This window comes from Bicyclus anynana, chromosome 4 (genome assembly GCF_947172395.1).
Source record: "Bicyclus anynana chromosome 4, ilBicAnyn1.1, whole genome shotgun sequence".
NCBI classification, from domain to species: domain Eukaryota; kingdom Metazoa; phylum Arthropoda; class Insecta; order Lepidoptera; family Nymphalidae; genus Bicyclus; species Bicyclus anynana.
In genome coordinates, this window is record NC_069086.1 from 9,073,353 (window position 1) to 9,098,380 (window position 25,028).

General features: G+C 37.7%; 1 protein-coding gene across 1 annotated transcript in view; it reads left to right on the forward strand.

Annotated features, from left to right (window-relative positions):
* The first annotated feature begins 461 nt into the window (after window positions 1-461).
* LOC112051424 (zinc finger protein 704) overlaps window positions 462-25,028 on the forward strand; it is a 100,358-nt gene continuing 75,791 nt past the window's right edge. Inside the window, exon 1 of the mRNA XM_052881397.1 lies at window positions 462-1,192. Coding sequence (XP_052737357.1) covers window positions 818-1,192 — 375 coding nt within the window. The 5' untranslated portion in view covers window positions 462-817. The remainder of the gene's footprint in view (window positions 1,193-25,028) is intronic.

Genomic DNA, 25,028 nt, shown 5'->3' on the forward strand with positions numbered 1-25,028 from the left:
ACCGTGTTCCAATTATTCAATTTGTGCGTAGATGTAACGAGGCTACGTTAATAGTTGCATAAGTAGGGTGCATCTGCTTGACATTTGAATCGACCCCAAATCCGAATAGAAACTGTGTCACATTAGCCGGCAAGAGTGCCGCTGCCGGCGACGGCCGAGCGCGGCGAGCGGTTGTGCAATCCCGTTAGCACTCGGCTCCACGTGCGAAGCCGGCGCGCCTCAATGTCGCCCCGCGCCCGTGGGCGGCCGCCGCCCGCTGAAAATAGCGAGCCTGCACGAGCGAGCGCAGGCCGCTCGCCCGAGCGCGCCCGAGCGCCGCGCTCTCCTTCGCGCCGCCGCTCGGCGCCCGCTGCCTCTCGCTCGCGCGAACAGCTGAGTATCAAAACAAAGAAGCGAGACGAACGGTCGCCGCTCCCGCTCGCCGGCCGGCCGGTGTCGCGCCGAACGCACGCCAGTTCTCGTTTGAACCGTGTCTATTGAGGTCGTCCGCAGCGAACTTGCGCGCAAAGTTTACTGCCGCGAAAGGGTTTTTCTTTGTCCCGATCTTCGAGGACCTTGCCCTCGTATTATGTTTCCGCGCGAGACCAGCGACCAACCTTGGCCTATTGAGGGGCCGAATCGCGTTCAGCGTACGGAGTCGGATCGAAATTTTCGCGATTGCCCGAAATTTTGTTACGGATACCCCGCGAAACGCGTACGCCGGGCGATTTGAAAATTCGAAGTGAACTCGTGAAAGGAAGGTGAGTGGACCGGACAGTGTCAGAATCAGAACAGTGTAGTGTGCTTGATATCGGAGGTGATTCGAACTGAAGCCATCATGTCTACCGGTAAACGTTTAGCGAAGCGCTCTATCATAGGGACGCGCGTAGCGGCTCTCGGCGACGACGGACTGTACTACTCGGGGATGATCCAGGCGGTGAAAACGCCGGCTCCTTTCCCGGAGAACAACAATTGTATAAATTTAACACCGAACACCCGTTACACGGTGCGGTTTGACGGCGGCAAGCTGACGCGGGAGTACCGCGACGCAGAGCTGATCGGGCCCGGCTTCCGCGGGCTGGCCGGCGTGCGGCTGCGGGCGGGCCAGCGCGTCTTCCTCACGTACAATGGGCGCGAGGTGCGCGCCGACGTGCTCGACCACGACCACGACTCCGACGAGCTCCGCGTACAGGTGCACGCGCCAGCCGCCGAGGTACGTACCCTCCCATCTAGGTGTAACCCGAACGGTCAATTGCTTCGACGCAGCCATTACAACCAAAAAAACTGTACAAGGCTTTCGGACCAACAGATTCTTTAACAAAAGACATCAACGCAAATCAAGCTCTAATGTAGACGTAGAGCCTCATTAATTTTTTGAAGTTTCAAAAATCGAATGGTTTTTTATTAATGAAAAATTATGACAAACATGTTGTGGATTGACGTCACTGCATTTGGACAGACAAAGCTTTTTGTTAGATGCTTGGGAAGAGAAGTGCGCGGGCGCGTGCATACGAGCTATTGACCCTTGCACGTGGGGCGGAGTCGTGCTCCGTGCCCGATACCCGGCAGCGCACGGGAAAGGTTGCGAGTATGGGCTTCCCCATTATAAGTCGCCCGATACCTGGACTATATAAGCACTACACTATACAACAGTGGTGTGTATAATGTTAACTAGAGTAAGCACTATTTGTAAAAAAATTACAAAATGGGAGCTTGCAGATTCTAAACGAGTCCTCAATTTGGATCTTTGAAGTGCATTCCACAGCTATACAGGCTGCATTTTTAAATACTTTTAAGTGATAGTCATAATATTTCTGAAACTGAAATTATAAATTATTCCTAACAATATTGCAGAATCATGCGCATAAACATATTTCTACAATAAATGCAGCTTGGACAGAGTATAGGTCAACGCGTGCGGCGTAGATTCTACGGCGTAGACGAAGTCATTGTTCAAATTATTTATACCCCTCAAATATCCCCGTTTACTGAAAAGGAGGAGCCTACCTTCAGAAGTGTAGATAATAATCATAATGCAAACCCACTAATGCGAGTAGGTATGTAATATGCAATACACAATACACGAAGGCTACATAAATTTTTTGCACCAATGAATGCACGAGTTACGAGCGAGCCCCTGTCGCTCGCCTTTCCACAGCGCGATGCAACAAATAGCTACCTACTAGTTCTACGCATTAGCTGCCTAGCACGTAGGTAGCTAGTAGTATAGGAGCTGGGATCCTAAATTAGCAGTTAATAAAGTTTCATAGTGACTGATTAGATATAGTAAATTAGAGGATTAGATGATAGAACATATAATAATTGGTTGTTATATATATTTTTTTAGCTTTTAGCAGTGGCAAAAAGACTACAGTCTTTAAATACAACTTTTATTAGCTCGTGGCTCAAGAACAAAAATACAAGGGTTTTATTTTTTTAACTTTGGAACCCTCCTATTTTCTTACGGTAAAATCGTTGGATTTTCTAAATGCACACTTTTTAGTTATAACTAATCTCATTAATTAACCGTATCTGGCTGCTAATTGAGTATTATGAATTTAGTTTTTTTCTGGTTGCCCTAAACATACCCACCAATATTAAGGGCTCATACTTGGTGGAGGTACTCAACAACGTGCAAGGTATACTCCCAGTTTATCGGCTACGCCCGAGTAAATCCAAAATTCTCCTCTTTGGCTCCTCTACTATCCTATCGCTACATTGCACTCGCCACGTATCGTGCCGGCCGGCTTCAGTATTCTAGTCGTCATATCCATAACTGACGTGCAGGTTGAGTATTTTTAATTTAATTTTTTTTTGGTTGCCCTAAGCGTACCCACCAATATTAAGGGCTCATTCTCGATGGAGGTACTAAACAACGTGCAAATTATTCTCCCTTGTGATCTGCTACGCTCAAGTAAATCCAACATTCTGATCTTCGGCTCCTCTACTATAGCCTATCGCTACATTGCAGTCGCCACTTATCGTGCCGGCCGGCTTCAATATTCTAGTCGCCACCGACCAGTTATTGCGCGGATGGCTAAATGTATTCTTACATACGCAATAATACGCATCTTATCAAACGTGTACCGCACTTGTTCAAGTTACAATCACCGGTCATTCCACTTGTGAATAGTAATTTTAAAAGCCACAAAAGATAATATTTGTTATTTATATACCGACCATAGACTCGACCACAATGGGCACAAGACCGTTTTGACGACCTCTCTGCCGCAGTTGGGTAGTGTTGTGGTTCTCAACAGAGAGGTCCTAGGTTCGATTACGAGCTGGGTCCGTTTTTAAATTGGCTCAGTTCTGGTCTGGTGGTACGTATCGACAGTGCCGGATTAAGGTAAATTGGTGCCCTAAACAATTTCAACTGTGACACACCGTAGCAAGGACCGTAGTAGTTACTCTACCGGCAAAGACGTCCTTCCAAGCGATATAGCGTTACAATACCACGTAGAAACTTTCAGAAGTGTGGGTAGAATGAACTTGTCGTCGTCATCAACCCATATTCGGCTCACTGCTGAGCTCGAGTCTCCTCTCAGAATGAGAGGGGTTAGGCCAATAGTCCACCACGCTGGCCCAATGCGGATTGGCAGACTTCACACACGCAGAGAATGAAGATAATTCTCTGGTATGCAGGTTTCCTCACGATGTTTTCCTTCACCGATTGAGACACGTGATATTTAATTTCTTAAAATGCACACAACTGAAAAGTTGGAGGTGCATGCCCGGGACCGGATTCGAACCCACACCCTCCGGAATCGGAGGCAGAGGTCATATCCACTAGGCTATCACTGCTCCTTCTAGGCTATCACTGAACTTGTACCTCTTACAAATAAAAATAAGCCCGCTTCCATCTTAGACAGCATCGTCACTTAACATTAAGTGAGATCTTATTCAGGAGTTACCATAGTATAGTATAGTTATCATAGAATAAAAAACCCACAGTTTGTGGAAATTTCTATGTGAGACCTTCCTTCGAGAAAAATACGTCCATCGTTCGAAACCTGCAATTATCGATGTCAACCAGACCATAGATGTGCATGCAAGTTTTACTGCACGCTTATTTACAAGAGAGCAAATCGTGCGTCATAATTGTCATTAGGATAAGCACACAGCTATTTATTTTAAACTAGCGACGCACCGCAGTTTCTCCCCCGTAGTTCCCGTTCCCATAAGAATACGGGGATAAAATAAAGCCTATGACACTCGCAAATAACAAAGCTTTCTAATGGTAAACGAAAATTCAAAATCCAGAGTTTACTCATAAACAATACCTCTTTATAATATTAGTATAGACTAGCCAACGCATGTAATTTCTATAAAAGCGGAATATCCCATCATGGATTTTTTTTGTTATATCTCAAATGAATTAGCTAGCATTTTCCATGAAAACACCCATGTGACCTGATTTTATCCGACACATTTAACAATTATCATTATTTTTGACCAATATCCACAAAACCTTTAAAAATAACGGCATATTGATTTTAAAGACCAACAAATATCTATTTCAAGAGCATACCTACTAACATACTACTACACTGTCACTATTTTAACAAATAGTGCCAGTGTAGTATTTAATAATAGTAATATAAGACGTAAACAAAGTCGCATCAGGTAGACCCTATTCTTTTTTCTAAAATAACTATCCTATTGGTCTGTTCTATTTAGTTGTGTGACCCTTTTCATTTTGTAAGACTATAAATATTTTTTTAGTCGTCAAGAAAGAAAGGCCTCGCAAGTCATTAGGCTATCACTTGGCCTACGCCTAGCTACGCCACTGTTAACGGAGAGTCTCATAGGAGACGCCCTTAGAGAGCCGTTCCGTCCTCTATCTTTCTTTCAGCCTTCGGGTCACATCAGGCGATGCTTCTGCGCTCGCCCAACCCCCCCGGTGACGCCGTAGTGGTTCCGCAGGGAGCTATCGGCACCTACTCAGACAGAAAAAAAAAAAATGTTAACGGAGTTGTTAATACAACCAAAACGTAGTTGTATTCACCACAGCAGTGGTAATGATTAGTATCATTCACACTAAGCAGTGCACGTCTCGGCTTAGCGCTGATGGTCAGATAAACCCGTATCACGAACGCGCTAAATTCGGCCGACGTACCGTTAACACTACTTACTAAATTGGAATTTCGATTTCTCTCACGTGACGTTCCATGGCGATACATTTTGATCAGAAAATAAATGTTACGTAATACGTAAGGTAAAAGACGTTTACCTCATTGTAAATAAAAATTTATAAACGTATCGTTTTGTTGTTTACAGTGTAAACACCCACCTTTATACAATAATTTAAACAGGAAAAAGGTAAACAATATGTATGTTTACTCTGATTTTTGGCACGATTTTATTTATTAAAATAAATCGATACTATAGAACCTATTATTATTTTGTTTACATAATAATATCGACGTAAGGAAACGCGTGGATAAAGAAGAAATTTCTCAGATATGCGGTTTCCTCACTTCCTCTGATCTTCTTTTTTTCACCGTTTGAGATTCGGGATATTAAATTTCTTAAAAGTCACATAACTGAATCAAAGGCGGAGGTCATATCAACTGGTCTAAACTACAACTACAAAACTATAAAAACTGAAATAGGACTCGAGTCTAAAAAAGAGCCCTTTTTTAGACTCGAGCCTTTTCAAAAAGGCTTTCCATTCGCCGAGCCCTAAAAAAGCCTCCGAGTCCTCAACATCAGGGCTAAACAGTAATTTAGGAACACTAGCTACCACTGTATCCAGTACAAATATATAGAGTAGCTCTAAGTACCTACGTATTTACCTACTCAATTAATTTCAATAGTTAGCTAATCGTTTTCAAACGGTACCAGCCTGACCGGCCGGCGTTCACGCACCAGGCATCACCGCAATCGGCACCTTATCGCTAATTACCCCGACCACACGGCTTTATTTCTTTTCCAATCATTACAAGATAATTATACAATTGACCGCGGCATTTTAATGTGTACAAAAACTACCAGTTTCGTAAGCAATGTGATCGATCGACCCATCCGACTGGTTCTTTTTGTGCCCATAATATAAATAACGAAATGCCAAAACGTAAAATAATGGTGTTGTTTATTGAACTTGATTTTATAAAATGTAATAATTTATTTACAAAGTTGTTTTTTTATTATTGAGAAAGAATACAATAAGGAACTTAAGTTAACATATCATAATAACTATACAAATGATGCCCACGTGGAATGGTGGCAAGAACACTGGCTACATTTCCGCGCTGGACAGCCAGGCTGATCCTTTGCGCAAAAAATGAGCCAGCCCTTCTGTCACCAATCGAGGAACCGCGGTGAAATGACTCGGTGAATTGGCACTACAACTCCATGGTCCAAGGGTCTCCACAAAGTTTAAAAAGTTCAATATTTATTTTATTTTAGGTTTGGTTATAACGCATACAATAAGTTATTATTAGTGTCATCGTCGCAATGCTCTACATTAATTCCTTTCCTAGGTGTAACTAAATTCCTTTTCTACATAATAGTAAAACAACTTTATCTTTAGGAGCTTATCCAAAAACATATGAACTGAAACGAAAAGGACCAATAAAAGGTTACATATTTGTACATCAATAAGTTGAATATCAAGAATTTTTTTAAGAAAATGTCAAGGAAATCGTATAAATCGGAAGCACTGGTCCCGTACAACCGTAACCGTAGAAGCTCTACGCGTTTACTACAAACGATTACTATTTTACAATCTTGGCGTAAATTAGAAGCTGTTAATTCAATAGGTATGTTTTGAATAAAAAAAACGTATTGTTTAGTGCCACAAGGAAGAACCGCGCACGCGTCGGCCTTGCGCGTCGACGTGGTGACGTCGCGATATCGTCGTGACGCGGGCGCCCATTCGTCGCGCACAAGCATAACATTTTCGATAACAAGCCTCATTTTAGTACAAGATCCGGCATAAGAAATATATACCCTCATCTGTTACCTATTTATTTGTGACTAGCGGACGCCCGCGTGGAATTCAGTTTTTCACAAATCCCGCGTGAACCATGAATTTTTCCAAGAAAAAAGTAGCCTATGTCAATGCAGAGTAAAATCCATTTCTATTCCAAATTTCAGTCAAATCGCTTCAGTAGCTGCAGCACAAAAAAAAACAAACATACACACTTACACACGAACTTTCGCCTTTATAATATTAATGTGATATGAAATAAACGATTTACGCCTAGTAAAATTGTGGCCGGATTAAACTTATTTATCATCATCAGTTATTTAGTCGTCTAATATGTCAAATGACAGCTTATTTTATGCTTAATTTACCTGTATTAATTGCCTTTGATCTAGTTCATGGTTTCCTAGATTTTGTTTGTATTTATGTAATCAACCTATTGTCACTGTGAATATTATCTTTCATTTATTTCTTAGTAACAATAAATAACAGATTAGGTTATATATTTCTGATGCCGGATCTTGGACCATTTATTATATATTTGTTAAAGGCCGTTTACTCAACAACAAAGATACTAAATTAACCTCCTTAAAACAGTTTTAAATAACTTTGTATTTAATTGTTAACCACTTAAGGAAATAAATGGGGTTAAAATGAATATTGTTATCTAAACTAAATAGCAAACATAGTGATAAATCATAATTGCGCAGTCAATCTGTGTTTACGCTCGAGCGTGATAAACATATTGTGTAGTTGTGTACCACATGGGAAAGATTAGGTACATACTCGTATAAATAATTAAATATTACGTCATTGCCATAATTGCTTCTTAACATCATTTAGAATCTAATACGAATCTAAATACATTTTAATTTATTAATTTCCGCGAGTTATTATACGTAAATATAAAACGAAGTTATTTGCTGGTATTTTTTCCGTTTCTAGTGTTAATAAGCTATCAGTCGATAAACTATCAGCAGAGTTGTAGGGTAATTTGGCGTTTAGAATCAACCTTCACAGCGGAAGAAGTTCCATATATTTTATGCCATAAGGAGCTTTCGATCAAGAATTTGCCGTCTTTACAAGCGTATGTTATTCAGGTGATTTGAATGATTTTTAAGTCTATCTTTGTATTTGTTGTTACTGAATTTTATTTCTTATTTTAACTAAATATAAAATGGATATCCAAATAGTAGTGCGATATTTTATTCATGGATTAGCTTCAAAAATAAATCCAAATGGAATTAATTTAATTTTGTTTTGCGTCACATGTGGGTATAGTTCACGGCGGCCACCTTGGAAATTACATCGAGCGTCACCGCGTGACCAGTACGAAGGATAAACACCAATTATTATCAAAGTGACGTGGTTATTTCCCCGCATGCTCGCTCGTCACAATGTTATTTACATCATTTCACTTGGCAAATCCACTACACGCTACGCGGAATCAGCTCATGCTCTGACTCACGATTCGCTACACGTAAACAAACCGATGTTTTTGTTTCAAATCATAAAAGATAAGTTTGAAATTAATTTAATCGTCCTCGGCACGCATAATTTTAAAACGAACCGAACGCATAGTTGTGTAGCATTGAGATATAAAAATAAAGAGTTCGCCGCTGAGAAATAAGGTCACCGGCATGCCCGGAACAACATAACGGTGTTGGTTACAAAATCGCGTCAAGAATTATTTTCACGTGCGGCGCCGACGGACCGTTAGCCGGTGTCGGAGCTGTCGGGCGGAGGCCGACATCATCGTCGGACGTCGACTCGTTCCGCTAAGTGGGACAGCGAAGCGCTAATACCCAGCGACGAAACACTTGCGAATGCAATCACGAATCACACACGTCATGAAGCGAAATTGCCTCTCTATTTGGAAACTCGATACGGAATATCAATATTGTGGTAGGTCATATTATCACACCTTACAAAAATTCTGTGACAATATGAATGATGAGAAATTATAATTCTTTGCGCAAAGGATCAGCCTGGCTGTCCAGCGCAGAAATGCAGGCAGTATTCTTGCCACGTGGGCATGATTTGTATAGTTATTAGGATGAGGCTTAAGTTCCTTATTGTATTCTAAGGCATGAATTTCTATTCTAAATTCCACTATGTCATGGCGATAGCAATAAGAATAATTAATTGAAGGCTACTAATCAGAAGGCTGCTTTTCTGTACAGTAACTAAACTAACTAAAGCATTACGTATATTTGGTAGTTTTTTTGCTAAAGTTCGGTATTAACTTTGACTTTAAAATTTTTTTATGAAAGCTCTAGGACAATGGCTTTGGCACTTTAATAAATGAACGATAATTTACGGGTTATAACTTCAATGCCGAGAAGTTTAATTTTTGTAGGTTGCTTTTGGCATTGGCCTTTCTAGTACTAAGGCCGCATAAGAGTAGTGCGATTGGTCCAAGTGGTGTAGAGCACTGAGCGTGAAAGTGCACACCTGCACAGTTTCAGTTGAGCGTCATTCACTTTTACACAATATGAGTTGCGGTACTTTTTAAATTATCTCCGTAATAACAGTAAAACTCATTAGCGGGGAAGGGGATTAACTTTTACTGGACCGCGTGCCGGAACAACTTTTTATATGAGCTTCTTCATATATTGTGTATGTATTCACTATTCATATAAACAATTACCTTGCTTCGAAACATCGCGAGTAAATTGAAGTAGTAATATATTAGGGGATTTATAATTTGAGGTGTTTGGTTTTTAAAATATTACCTGCCAAACCAAATTTTTTTTTAGCAAAAACAAAAATATAAAGATTAGAACGACTTCCTTTTTTGAAGTCGGTTAGAAACTAATGTTGTCTTCATATTATAGAAAATTATCCGTTGATATTAAAATATGATATTATAATTTTAAAAAAATACTTTAAAAATGGGCAAACTTCTCTAGGATGTTGGCGACACAAATGTTGTTGGTTAATCCAAGCCTTATAATGAAACGATCAAAAAATAATTTACAACTATTTCTTAATTCACTGACATCGAGCAATTACATTGTCACATTCTTCAAAATGAAAAGAGTACAATAAATCTAAGAAATAAATATTAAACGCACCAAAAAGCACGTTCAACTAGATTTGTACAACAATCAAATTGAAAAATTGCTTTCACCACACAAAATTCCAAGGCGTACAAGCGTACTCATACGAGTACAGGTATTACAAATTATTGTATGTTTCACTTCAAGCGAAAGGATTGCTTCAGAAATGAATAGTAATGCAAGTAAAACGCATCATTTTTCCATCGCATTTTTTCCACTGTGAAGGCACGCTTATAATAGTTAGTGTTGCGTGCAAAATTTGCGTGTAAAATATCAATTTCACTTTAAACTTCTCGTATACAGTGTTGCAAAGATAATATTTTTAAAAATATTACGTATTCCTTCCATTATGAATATGAGGCGAAAGAAAATAGGAGTAGGTACGCTTTTATTAAAAACTTTAAAATTCTAGTAATACTATTCTTTAATACAACTATATTTTTTATCTTACAATAGCGGGATGATACCTAGTTTTGATTGAATTATTTGACACATAAATCTCGCTACCTATTCCATTCTGAAACTGGAGCAACTTCAGGATATATGATTACGCATTATTCAGTTGCGTATCTTTGCAAGTGAGAGTAATTAGAGTCGTGATACCCCAGTGGATATGACCTCTGGCTTCGAATCCGGTCCTGGGCATGCACCTCCAACTTTTCAGTTGTGTGCATTTTAAGAAATTAAATATCACGTGTCTCAAACTGTGAAGGAAAACATCGTGAAGAAACCTGCATACCAGAGAATTATCTTAATTCTCTGCGTGTGTGAAGTCTGCCAATCCGCATTGGGCCAGCGTGGTGGACTATTGGCCTTACCCCTCTCATTCTGAGAGAAGACTCGAGCTCAGCAGTGAGCTGAATATGGGTTGATGACGAACGAATAACGCGCAATATGAAGTTCTGCCAAGTAACACCTAAATCTATCAAGTAGTTTAATGTTAAAGCTACAAATCGTGGACAAAATAATACAAGTCATATTACAAGTATGTTTAGTGACGCTACACAAGTTTTCTCCTTCGATGATTTCCAGTACTAGGTAAGTGATGTTTTTGTTGACGCTAATGCGCGGCGGAACCGGCGAGCTTCGATCGACCGAAGAAACCATGGGAAGAGAAAACAGCGCGTCCCAACGCTCACCATGCTTTTACACGGAAATACACAACGTATAAAGTTAACTAAAGTTGTAAGGGAAAATGTATTAAATACGTAGGGCACTAGGAAATTTTTGAGATTTGGTAAAGCTATCTAAAGTTTATGTGTCTAAATATTATTTAAAAAAAGAATTTGATGATTGCTTTCGGCGTTTAGAATGGCGTATGGCAGATAGAAATCATTTAAAAAAATGCTAAAGTTTAGTAACCAAATCTCAAAACTTTCCTAGTGGCCTAGGTATTTACGTTTGCTTTTATAACACAAATATCAATCACAGATACAGGTACAAAAAGTGATGTTGAAATTAATGCAAATCTTGAAGTATTTATTTTTAGTTGGCAGCTTGTTTAATCCTGCAGATTTTGACTATTAACTATGTTAATATTAACTTGAATGTAGTACTTTATTTTGTACCAACATGATCTTGATGATAATGAAATCATGGTCATAGGTAAAAAAAACCTAAACTCCAAGTATTTTGACTAAGACAATAAGTAATTAGAACAACACTTATATGAAACGTAATCATAAAATCATGTCTGCCTCTTGAACGTGTTTGAGTCGCATTTTTCAATACATTTCGTAACTTCAAGCAAGTTACGTAGCAATAGGCGCCTACTGACACTGTTTCTAAATAAATCAAGGTTGATAAGATAATATTGTTACCCGATTTGCCGGTACAAGTTATCAACGGGCTGTCAACTGCATGATAGTAAGCTTTGGACACTTAAACTAGGACTTAAGCAGGATACGATCGAAATAAACTATAGATTTGGTTGATCCTTGTAATTGCAAGTTTTATCTGTTTCATCAAACTAGGGGCATACCAATGAATTCCTTTTCCCCAGAGTTATGAGAAGGTTAAGTCAGACACTTCAATCCTAAAAAACTTCCATTTCAATCCGATACGATTATTATTACAATATTTTTTTTTATTTTCGCCAATACGAAACAACGTTTGTATAATTTTCTTATTTCGAATCGTCAATGTACTCGTAATATTGTACCTATTTGGTACATCTAAATCGTAAAACCATGAGGGTATTCTTTAGTTAAAAAACCGATAAGCTACTAGAATCTGTAATCGGTGGATTAGTTAATAAGCAATATCTTTATTATGTCTGTTAATAATAAATGTGATTTTTAGTTGACTAATATATATGATGTATTATTGAAAACAACTGTAAATCATAAACATCTGTTTTAATGTAGGTTTTAACACCCAAAATGAAGCCGTAGACAAATGCTAGTAATAAATTAACAACTTAAATAACAGTTGTCAAGCACAATTACGACACTGGCAAGTAACAAAGAGTTCACTTATAAAATAGTTCAGCTAATGTATTCGACCTACATTCAGCGCCGAAACACCGAGATGATTGACCATTTAATGATGTCAGGCGACCGTTGCGAAAATGACGATAGTTTCTATTATGTTGTTTTTTGACTATCCTAGAGTTCATAATAGTAGTAGACTAGAATTTTAACCATATTTCTGCCAATTAAACATTGAAAAAAAGAGCTCTTTTGTTAAGCGCGCCAGGATTGAAAAGGGGCTATAAGTTAACTTTTTAGTGGCTATCTAAATTGGGATTGTGTAAGTTAAAAATCTATAGCCTATTATGGTACCTATAATGACAAATAAAACGGTGTAATCGTTTATACGAGTAGGTTTAGGCTTAGCTACTCTTCAAGGACTAAGTTGTATGTAGGTGGCAACCTACCGATATATAACTTATTTCACTATTCCTTTCAAATTTATATAAAGCTAGATTTTCAATTTCCAATATAACTTAACTCAGAAGTCAAAGTTACTGAGAAAAAAAATATTTTTTAGGTGTTTAACGTTAAGTCTAGATACACACAATTAATAAATTATTCTAAACAAAGGACTCTAGAACAAGAAACAAACTCGTTTCTCAGTAATTTTAATATTTATGCATTTATATTTCAAATACTTTAGTACCGACAAAGACGTATCGCCAAGCGATTTAGCGTTCCGGTACGATGTGTTTTCATCCTCCTCCTAACAAGTTAGCCCGCTTCCATCTTAGATTGCATCATCAGCTGAGATTGTAATCAAGGGCTAACTTGTAAAGTATTAAAAAAAAATCCTACGAAATATATAATATAGGCATGTTGGAATACAAATAAATAATTCAAATCCTGTCACCCAAAATGTGTTTTGAGCTTCACAACATTTTTTATAGTTGTAACTAAAGTAGATAAGTATATTTTGATCTTCGGAGTTGTCATCCCGCACCGCGAGCGGCATAGAGCACAGGCAAGGCCAGCCCTTTGTGGGTGACCTGATTGTGTTTGCCTTGAAATAGTTTCATGATTCGTGCACCGCTACTGTTATCTGAACACTCGGATAAATTAAAAGACGGCCAATTGCGAGTAGGAGTCGCGCCTAGAGACAGTTTTGTATCTACAATGTAGAGCCACGTTCAGAATTCGTTGTGTTAAAAAATTTATGACTTTACGTAAAGATAGTATGTAATTGGTATGTCTCATAAAATCAACGTCAACGTCAACAATTATTTTTATAATTACTAATTTTCTTTCTATTTACCGCCAGAGGTTACATGTAAAAGGTTATTTTTCAATGTATAACTACACCAAAGATTTTATGATATTGTAATATCTTTGGTGTATTTCATAATGAGACGTAAAACAAAATAAGGATGACTAATATTTTCCATTTTGAGGTACGGATTTTTCTAACAAAAAAATTTAAATTAAAGATTAAAATACCACGACAAACGGTGTTAAATCTACAAATAGGACGAGCGAGGTAGAGCAGTCATTGAATTCGGTAACTGGTTTCATCTGGTCTTTGGCTTCACACAACGTAGATTGAGTCAGCGACGCAAAATAACACGTTTTCGGATACGAGGATTTGATTTAACAATAACATACGTGTGTAGGTACCGTTAGCGCGTGGGCTGTCTTAGTAAAAATATATAAACGCGGAGTTTGGAAATAATGGCCTCGCATGGTGGAAACAATGACAATTAGATGTCGAAGGCAAAGGTCAACCGATCACTATTCAATTCGCTTTGGGGTGACTTCCACCCATAGTGACGCGAGACTAAGCGAAGTGATGCGAGTGTTGTTAGGCGTCGATTGCACCTACAACTCTTTATGTAAGTGAAGATCGAGTAATAATTAGTGTTTGCGCGAGACGCAGTGCGCGGGCCTCTGGCACGGTGACCCACTGCCCCAGATACGGTGATATTGAACCGGCGACGCACATGCCCGCATTCGAAATCCGACCTCCACTCGAGTTTTCCTTTTTCGTGCCACGAACCTTTGCCAGATTAGAATTTAAACCTTTTAAGCATTTATTTAACGATACAGTTAAGTATACATGAATAATATTTTTTAAATTAAATCAAACCCTAACGAGGTTCGTTCGTTGCCTAATCGTGAATGATTTCTCAAGGCCCATTTTACTTATCTACCATTATATTGACTTGGTAAACGGTGATGTTAGTTTATGGCACAAAGATGGCGACGACGCTACAGGTCACCGAGATAACGGTGCTATTGGCAATGCGTATAAGTAGATATATTGCGTCCATATGAACAGGTTCCCGGTATCCGTTATCAACTGGTGAGTTGGAGCGCGATGGGCCCGGTCCGTTTTTGGGTCAGGCTGGGTCATGACGCCTGCGTGCTAGATACCCGGCCTCCTGAACGTTTACAAAGCAATTTTGACGTTGCAACTCAGAGAGGCGGCTACTCTTAGGCATCTCAAGGTGAAACGCTCACTTTTCTAAGCGTCGCACGTAAATGATGCGATTATGGCATCACGTTGGGTGCTGTCGAAACGAGCTTCGCGTCCTTGCGCAGATTTCTCGTACAATTACGTAATTACAACTGCTTTATCCGATTTTATTTACGTACGATCCGTCTAGGAATCGCACCTACTACGGCGTCCGCCCACGCCCCAAGAGAGCGCTGAATAGCGCCCGTGACGTCACGTCGCGTCGCGCCTACGAGCTCTCTCCGACGTGCGGTGACGTCGATCCTGAAATTACGGTGACTTGCGATATGACGTCACGACTATCAATTGAAACCTTCAATTGTTTAGACCAATAACCTAGGCCTCGTGATAAATAAAGCGTGCTAGTCTTGCATCATCATTGTCAAGCGCGACGCAATAATGATTTCCTGACGGCTGCCGTTGACCTACATGGTCAAATGACTTTACAGAACCTAACTAACTATTATTTAATTAGAATGAAATTAATTAATAAATATTTTCGTTTAGATACTTACTTTGTGTGATCTACCATTCAACCTCCAATTTCTTCAATTCTTAAAATTAAAGGAGTAAAAATGTTTCGTACAAAAATCCTAGTTCCGAAAGTGGAGCACAAAGATATAGTGGGGCCGGGGCCTGATAGGAACGCGACCTGCAGCCTGTTGCCGCGCCAACTAGGTCACCTAACTTCGTCCTGGTTATTCAATAGAACGGGCCGCTAGCGACCTAGGCCACGAATGACGCCGCACAATGTACTAAAGGATACTGGACGTTAACACTTCACAATTATGGGAAAATCTGTATTGCGACGTACGGGAATTCCGTCACATATTTTCCTTGTAAGCGTATTGAGCTCACGGCTTATTATTTACAAACTTTGACGGCCTTTGGCGCAGTGGTATGCGCGGTGGATTTACAAGACGGAGGTGCTGGATTCGATCCCCGGCTGGGCAGATTAAGACTTTCTTAATTTGTCCAGGTCTGGCTGGTGGGAGGCTTCGGCCGTTACCACCCTACCGGCAAAGACGTACCGCCAAGCGATTATAGAAATCGATAGCGAGTGTAGAAACCGAAAAGGGGGTGTGGATTTTTATCCTCCTCCTAATGAGTTAGCCCGCTTCCATCTTAGACTGCATCATCACTCACAATCAGGTGAGATTGTAGTTAAGGGCTAACTTGTAAAGAATAAAAAAAAAAACAGGAGTTTTCTGCAATGAAGAAACCGAATAACATTCAAGGAGAATGGGTGTAATAAAATGCATGCATTTGGACATAAGCGGAATGTGGGTCACGGAGTTTCGGCGCAAGGTTGCGTTTGCAGTTCGGTGGGGTAGTGTTTTGCGTGCCTGCCCGCGCTGTATCCGCCTTGCAACCGGCGTTTTGTATTCACTAATCATACAAGGCCGCCCGCTCCGTGCCAATCGCTTGCCCGGCATAACCGTACACATCCGATTTCAATAGCACCTAAATCTTTATGCTTAGTGCTTCGACACGGCCTGTGAAAACACATATATCAACAAATATATAATATATAATAAAAATATCAACATTTAACCAATAAATAAGTACCTAATCAAAGTCAATTTAGACATCAAAAAAGTCCACCCTAAGACTTTGTATATCATATTATCTAAGTACTATAAACAATTAAAAGAACTAACCAGGTAAGTGAAGAGTAATGACGAAATAACTAGATAAATTACCGTACTTACTTACTTACCGTTGCTTATGATTTATGAAGTGATACGAAAGCGACACGCCTTCGTTTTGAAAATGTTAGCTTATTCATGGCTCGTGAGCCCTTTAGTTCTGTACACATATTATGAGTGAGTTCACAGTTAACGTCACGACCTGTATAGTGTCATTGTTCCTGTTAATACATTATTTGTCACTCGTTTCAAACAATTTATTGTTATAATGGTTGAATAATTATCGTACCAATAAATTATGTTTCATAAATTTAAATTTCTGGACAACTGTTAAACAATACTTACTTAACTATACCTAATATAGTGAACATTTTAGATTTTTTTTCAACAACTAGGCACAGATTAATCAATTATAGGCAGATACAGCGTACGGAACACGACGGCGTCGTAGCACCCAATCCAAATCCAAATACAAAATTCAAAAACGAATACATTCTCGAGTCAGTACAACACAAAGCGTCGAATCAGTAACTTTCAATATTATTAAAAAAAAAATGGCGTCTTATATTTTTAAATATTTCAAAAACTGTTCACAAAACTAAAGAAATAAGGTGGTAATTATTGATTGATCAATTTACGTAATTGTTGTTAGTGTTACATTTTGAAATACAAATTATGAAAAATGTTTGTAATATTCGGATATCAAGGAGACGCGTAACTTTATTTATGGGTTTTATTGGCTTCACCACGCTGCTTGTAAAGACTCATTCTGTATGATCTTTATTCTGTGCGACTAGCTATATAAACTTTGTTTAGTCTTTTTCTATTGTTTTATATGAACCACAAAAAAGTCACGAACACCTAATAGGTGTAATGTTCAAGTCATGTACGATTTGCAAATTATAAAAAATATATATTTTTATTACAAAAGCGTGCCCACAAAAGTGGTGGTAAGGTTGTTATTTCTATAATTCGAAGGTGAAGCTATTGACCTATTTAATAGTGCACGAGCGAGCACCACCATCGAATTGCTTATGCATGCGTACCAACGTGACACCCAACTGCAGGCTTACTGAATATTTAGTGAACAACGACACCCATCTATCACGGCATCGCCTATTCTTATCTCTAGAACACGAGCCTTATAGACGGAGAGCCCGTGAACCTCAGACCTTCGTCATTTTATAAAAGCTAAAAGAAAGTTGGTCAGCTTATTCTCTACCAAAAGTAAGTACGGTAGCCTAGGTAGGTACTACTAACTGCATAATTGGCTTACTTACTTATGGTAGGAGCATGAGCTGACAAACTTTCAGCTTTTATAAAATGACGAAGGTCTGGAGTTCACGGGCTCTTAGTCTATAATGTTAAACATAGCTATCTTAATATGCAATTTGATTTAAAATTGCATTTGTTTTGTCCCGATATGCAACGATAACATATCGCCTTCGTTATCGTTCAGCTGCCGGGACATTGCAAAATTATGGTATCAGTCGTTTTAGCTATGATCGTCCATTGTTCGTTGTGCCTTAAAGCAATAAATTATAGGTACATTGTCCTGCTATACGAACAATGTCCTTTCGACCGAATTTCAGCCGTGACGGTCACTCGCATCTTAGGACTATGCTTGTACGGAGGAGTTACGAGTATTGTAGTGCACATGTGCACGCACACACACAAACATACGGACACAACCGGCCAAAAATTACACCCCGGACCTAGCTTTGTGTGAAGACTCGTCAAGCACGGTTCCACCGGGTGGTTCTTATCACAATCTGTTTTTAAGGGCTGGACCTGCGGCTGAAGCTCTGTTGAATATATGTAGTAAAAACGCTGAATTTCCAACAGTAAGCTGCAAATGTACATTGCATGAAACTCAAAATGAAAAAATCTATGTCAAAATTCGTTATATTTCAAGTACCTAAGCTTAGTTTACAAGCACTTTTGAAAGACTCTACCACCGGTTCAGAAGGCAGGTTCTGCTGAGAAGAGCCGGCAATAAACTGAACAATATTCTCTATTAAAGTCACCGTTCGGACTTGAATATTGAACCTATATAGCTCTAAAAGCTAACCATTACTTAAGTCTTAATTAGTATATACTTGAAAACATTACATAGAGGAACTTTCAATATTTGTTTATTTTTGGTCAGGTAATATAGATGCTATTATCGAAAAATGGTGTGCCACCTACATTCATTACATTCATTTTAGCCGTCGCTTATGTAAAAGCAAATAGATTTCACTTTTGTAAAGCATCACGTAGCGGTCGAAGGCCTTATTTATTACAATTCAAAGTGTATTTAAATGTTCATATTCTTTTCATCGGCGATATTGTTGAGTGTTATTGAACTTTGTATTCATGTAAACATAGTAGGTATTGAATTTTGAGTTGATATTTTTATCATCGCTCTACTGTTGAAGGTGAAAGTTTCCTTTAATCTAAATTAATATTATAAAGAGGTAAAGATTGTGAGTTTGTTGTAGGCGGTAATCTCTGAGTCTACTAAACCGATTTTGAAAATACTTTCACCAGCAGCAGCTAGCAGCTCGAGGCCGTTGAGCTTGGAGGCCCATGCAAGAGGCCTATGTCCAGCAGTGGAAGTCTATCGGCTGATAAGGTATGGTAAGGTAACAAGTTAGCCCGCTTCCATCTTAGGTTACATCATTACTTACCATGAGGTGACAGGTGAGATTGTAGTTAAGGGCTAAGTTGTAAATAATAAAAAAAATATATAATAATGTAAATTGACGATGAAATACAACTGTTAATATAGACATTAAATCAATGGTAACGATACATTACAATCATCAATGCACGTATCTTTATTGCCTAAGCCTCCATCCTAAGCAAAATTTATAGATATCATGAGAATATCTTTAACAATGTAGTCGAACGACCACAAGCTACAAACTATATATCAAATGAGAATAGACAACGTTACTTAAGCATAGAAGTGCGTAAAATTATTTGAAGAACTTAATTGAAATTATATTGTAATTAATAAAGAGTCTTTCTATGTTAATTCTACATCATAAAAACATGGTTCAAAGAACAGTAACAATGTGAGAGTAAATAACGAATAGAAACAATCATAACTCGTAGATGCAATAAATAAACGATGCAAAGGCGGCACGGGTAAATAAAAAAAAATCGCACGCGGGCAGCGCTTGTGTTATATTTAAAGTTAATCGCACATTAATGAATATATAATTAAAAATCCTCATCGCAAAAGTAAAGCAAAAATTAAATTTGAATTGAACATGAAATAAAATTAATATTAAATATTTTATACAAAAAGCTATTTACGACCGTATAAAGGACCTCCTCCTTTTTTGAAATCGGCTAAAATATTAAAATCCAGATTGGAGATCATAAAATATATTCGTTTCGTTTTTCCTCGGGTTATCAAATTATGTAACTCTACACAAAGTAGGTAGAGAACAAAAAGAAGTAATTGACGAATTTAAAGTATTCTAAATCCTATAAGTAACCTTCAAAAACAAAATCATAAATACGCATATTCATCCAACGTAACGGCAAAGGAAAAACATCATGAGGAAACCTGCATACCTGAGAATGTTCTTAGTTCTCTGTGTGTGGTGAAGTCTGCCAATCCGCATTTGGCCAGCGGGGTAGACTAAGGCTGAGAGGAGATTTGTGCTCAACAGTGAGCCGAATATAGGTTGTTAATGATGAACCTAACGTCCTAACCTAAACCCCGTTCTACCAGACTTAATTACCAAGCGCAAGGCTATTTAAAAAGTCCTTTATCAATAATTTCAATGCAGAATAGTTGCAATAAGTACAATCGGCATACGTAAACCGACGCCGTCAACGCAAGTAGGTACGTCATATAGCAGCCAATGACTCGATAGCTATTAGACATATATACATAGTACAGTCAATGCCACTTGCGATAACTTTCGCTTCAGTATTATTGTACGTATCTCGCTCGAATGATTATACGCATTCCTACATTTTCTTTGTTTGCAACTAAACTTGACAAGGTGATTTTATTTTTAAATACGCAATAAGATAATCAACCTCGCTGTATATGATACCTACAATACAATATGTTGAGACATTGTTATAAAATATTTAATGCAAATGAAAATGTTTAATATAAATTAATTTGTATAATATTGTTCCTGTACTTTGTTTGGTCAAAGATTCAAATAAAGATACAGATAATGTTTTATTTTAAATTTTGCATGAAGTGAAAATGAAGATTTGAAGGTAAAACGGTAATTCAAATGAATGCTAATCTATTTGGCGAAGCAACATCGGCAAGCAATTGCGCCGTGGCAGCTTTCGCAATCCAGATTCCAATAATGCTCAACTTACTGGAAATTCTACTACTTTGATAGATAATTCCAGCGAGATGTTATCTATTACCTCTTGAGGAATAGACCCGTACTCGTACATCAATACTCAACGCATCTTCGAATCAGGTTTAGTTAGATGTAGGTTTAGATAACGCACTTGTAGTAATAAAAAAGTTTAAGTTTTAGTTTTGTTACTTTAATGAAATATATGAATACTAGTAAATTAATATATTACTATATTGATTACCCACAGAATATATAAAGCGCTGAAGCTATCCATAGGATTAGTTTCTGTAAATTTATCTCAAATAATATGATATGGATATACATATAAACGGGTTTCAACTTTCTACGAAAATAATTTTCATGTATTAAAACTGATACTTTTTATATTTAAAATGTTTGATATACTATATTCCATGAATATATTGTGAAGATGTTAAAAGATAGCGAACAACATTAACTTAAATATATAAGTAAAGGAATAATCCAAGGGCAAGCACTGGTTAAGTGATAATAACAAAAAAAACTACTGTTTGTTACTCCGGAAAACTGTAGACGAACCTTAACTCTTACAAAAATACCTACAAATTACTTAAATGTACCTACATATATGTAAATACTCGAACATAAGAAATAAATTACTTGCGCGCTCACTAAACTATGCGGAAGTAACATTTGAAAGTCAACACGCATCAAATCATTATCTTTGATTAAACTTTATTATCCATATTATAAACGTGACTATTATTATCTATTGTTATTGGAATAGTATAAACTGTACTAAGGAATCTTTAAATCAATTTTAAGGCATGTATGTATTCTGTGCAGGCGTATCTAAAATCGTATAAGTTGATGTTTCATATAATTTCGCGTTCAGCTGAAGCGAAGATATGGCCAAAATATAAACCTTTAGTCTACATTTAGTATTTTTTCATATCACATTGATAACTTGTACAGAATAGTTACGTATAACTAAACTACTAAGCAGAGTATTGTCTGTTTATGTCTTACAGCATTTATTCGAAGATTACGTACCATCTCGTCCCACAAGCCTTCTAAGAAGCCTTGGAGAAAAAAGAAACAACAAAAACTCTTTTGCAGTCTACAAATTGCAATCGAGTTTGAACGAAATAATTTATTCCGTAGAGCAAGATTGCTTATACAACTTATGTCGTTATAAAAACCGGCTTCTACAAATGAGCTATATTAAAAGACAATTAAATGCATATGCACCACACTTCCCGGTTCGGATGTTGAATGTGTATCGGATCTATAACAGTTCCAACGTCACTATTATCAGTTATCATGTCAAAGTCACTCGGTGACTTTCACTGGCATTTATAGGTGGCCAAGTTTCGCCATCGGATCGAGCAATTGTGCAACAGTTGTCACTTTTTTACATAACGCGGTGGTCTGGTGAGGGGAGGGGGAGGGGGGAGACGATGAGCGGAACTGCAGCCGCGCCCGCGCACGTTCACTGCTTATAAATGATTGGCATTGATCTGCTCCACTTAGACTGATAGTTGCTACGCCAATTATAAATGCAATCAATACCTATAATGTATCTAACATATCTACATTATAATACACAATTATAAACAGCTTTCTAAGCTTATAAAGTTATAGTACAAGATCCGGCATAAGAAATATATACCCTCATCTGTTATTTATTTGGTATATGAAAATAAATGATGGAAAATATTCATATTTACACATTGCAAATAAGTTGCCTAATTAAATTACGGCCGGAGTTAATGATTATTTTTTTAATTAAATTTATTTAATCTACTTCCCTCATTGTTTAATTAAAAAAATCGTACACGTAAAAGAATATACCCAAAAGAATTGCATTAAATATTGCCTGCTTTCACACTGCAATTGTGGGGTTTCCAGATATACACAGTTGATTATTTATATACTCTCATCAGTAATTTTGTCGTGTAATATGTCAAATGAAAGCTTATTGTGTGTTTAATTTAACTGTTTTAGTTGCCTTTGATCTAATTCATAGTTTTAAATCAAAAATGTGTTTGGCTACAATTTAACCACGCAAACTATTTGCCATGGTTCTCTGAATATTATCTATCATTTACTTCTCATCACTAATAAATAACAGATGAGGGTATATATTTCTAACACCGGATCTTAGACAACTATAATTAGGCATCACAATTGCACTTTTTTTCGGAACGCATAACATTTTGACGTCACGTCATATCGGCCTTGTTTCTCAGTGTCTTAAAACTAAGTACCTCGCATACATAATTCAACTCATTAAAACAACTTTCATTGTTCCGGTATAGCGAGGGACCGCTGGAGCCACGTCCGTATACCAAATCACCAAAAAGTGAAAGTCCATGATGTGCGGTGCACGTTCACCGCAAGAGGTTTGTCCTCCATAGATTTAGCATTGGCCATTTTGTGCTTACAGTAAGCTACGTTGTTTTATAATAATAAACTAGCAAGCGACAACCAGACATTCGTCATTTCATAAATAGGTAATCCAGTTAGTTGGGGCTACCTACATATGGTTCATCATTATCGGCCGATGGACGTCCACAGCTGGACATAGGCCTCTTGCATGGACTTTCAAACAAAACGGTCTCGAGCCGCCAGCATCCACCGGCTCCCTGCAACCCGCTTGATACTGGTTACCTGGAATGTTTTCAGGTAGTTCTGAAAATGGGTAAATAGGATGTCGACAAAATTAGTTTTAGGCGCTATTTTTCCAAAGTGATGCCGCGAGAGCCACAAATATAAGGTGGCAAGATGTAAATTTGAAAAATATATAAATAAAAGGCAAAGGCAAAGTTGAAAAAGGCACCTCAAAATCTATCTATAAATACATCCATTTTCAAAACACTCGGGAATCTTTCCAGACAAACATAGGTACAAACTAAGTAAAGAATTGGGAAATTTTGTAAAATAAAATAACTCTAAAGAATGCAAGCAATAGGTAAAGTAAATATACCTGTCAGGTAGCTGTATTATTTAAAGATTTCATAAACAAGGTTAATTAGACTCTTCATTACTCTAATATACTATCGTTTGGAAAATGAAACGAGTAACCTCGTTTTATACGGCACGTACCTGATATAACCAATTAAGTAATTACCTACAGAAAATATACATGTGTCATACAAGTCTTACTTTGAAACCGCTAGGCTGTAAAGAAAAGCAGTTTCTACTAGGTTACGAAAAGAAAAAGTTGCAAATCACTCTACCCTGTAAACCAACGTTCAACCAAACCCCAAAGCTTTTCTGGGGAAAAAACCCCATTTAGTTCTAATTACACTGATATTCTAAAAAAACAATTAGTTGCAAACAAAAAGTGTTTGATTTAGATATATGCATACACAAATATGTGTGTATGTTCAGTAATTTGGTCGTGTAGCTTGTTAGTAAGTCTGAGTAGTGTTAATGACGCGGAATGCATCTCGATCCACTGCAAACAGTTCTAGGTCATGACGTCAGGCCGACACGAGCCGCACGAAGGTCGCCATATTGATCTCGTATATGCTGCTTTTTGTTCCACTGCATTACGTAACATGTATGACGACTACATAACACTTGTTGAAATAACTTAAATACCCGTCTAAATTGACCTTAAAAGCGAAAATAATTGAAATAACTACCGCTATCCGAATATTTTAGCAACAAGATGATATACTAATAGCATTAACAACTGAGTCTTAGGGCCATAAATCATTTCTCTATATCTATCTCGCTTGCACTTATGGGTCTTATGGAGCCGTCTAGTGAAGGGTGTAACAATGAAAGACATATTATCGATAAGTAAAGTTTATTATCGTATCTTGTTCACAAAATTAAAAAAATTAACAATATTTGATTTAATATAATACATATTTCATATTATATAATTATTAACTAAATAAAATTAATCTTCATCTGAGTCTTCATCATCAGAATCTTCGTCTTCTGCCAAATTTATTATATATTAGTATCCATAGTGCGCAACGAGTAACACATGAATGTATTTATTTAATTGCAGTAAACACATTTATAGCAAAAAAAATACGCAATGCAATTACATTAGAAACCGACCAATCAGAATCGTCCAAATCATTATTGACTCATCATTAGCACGTGCGCAGGTAGCCGTTTATCGATAATTAGGGTGCGCAGGTAGGCG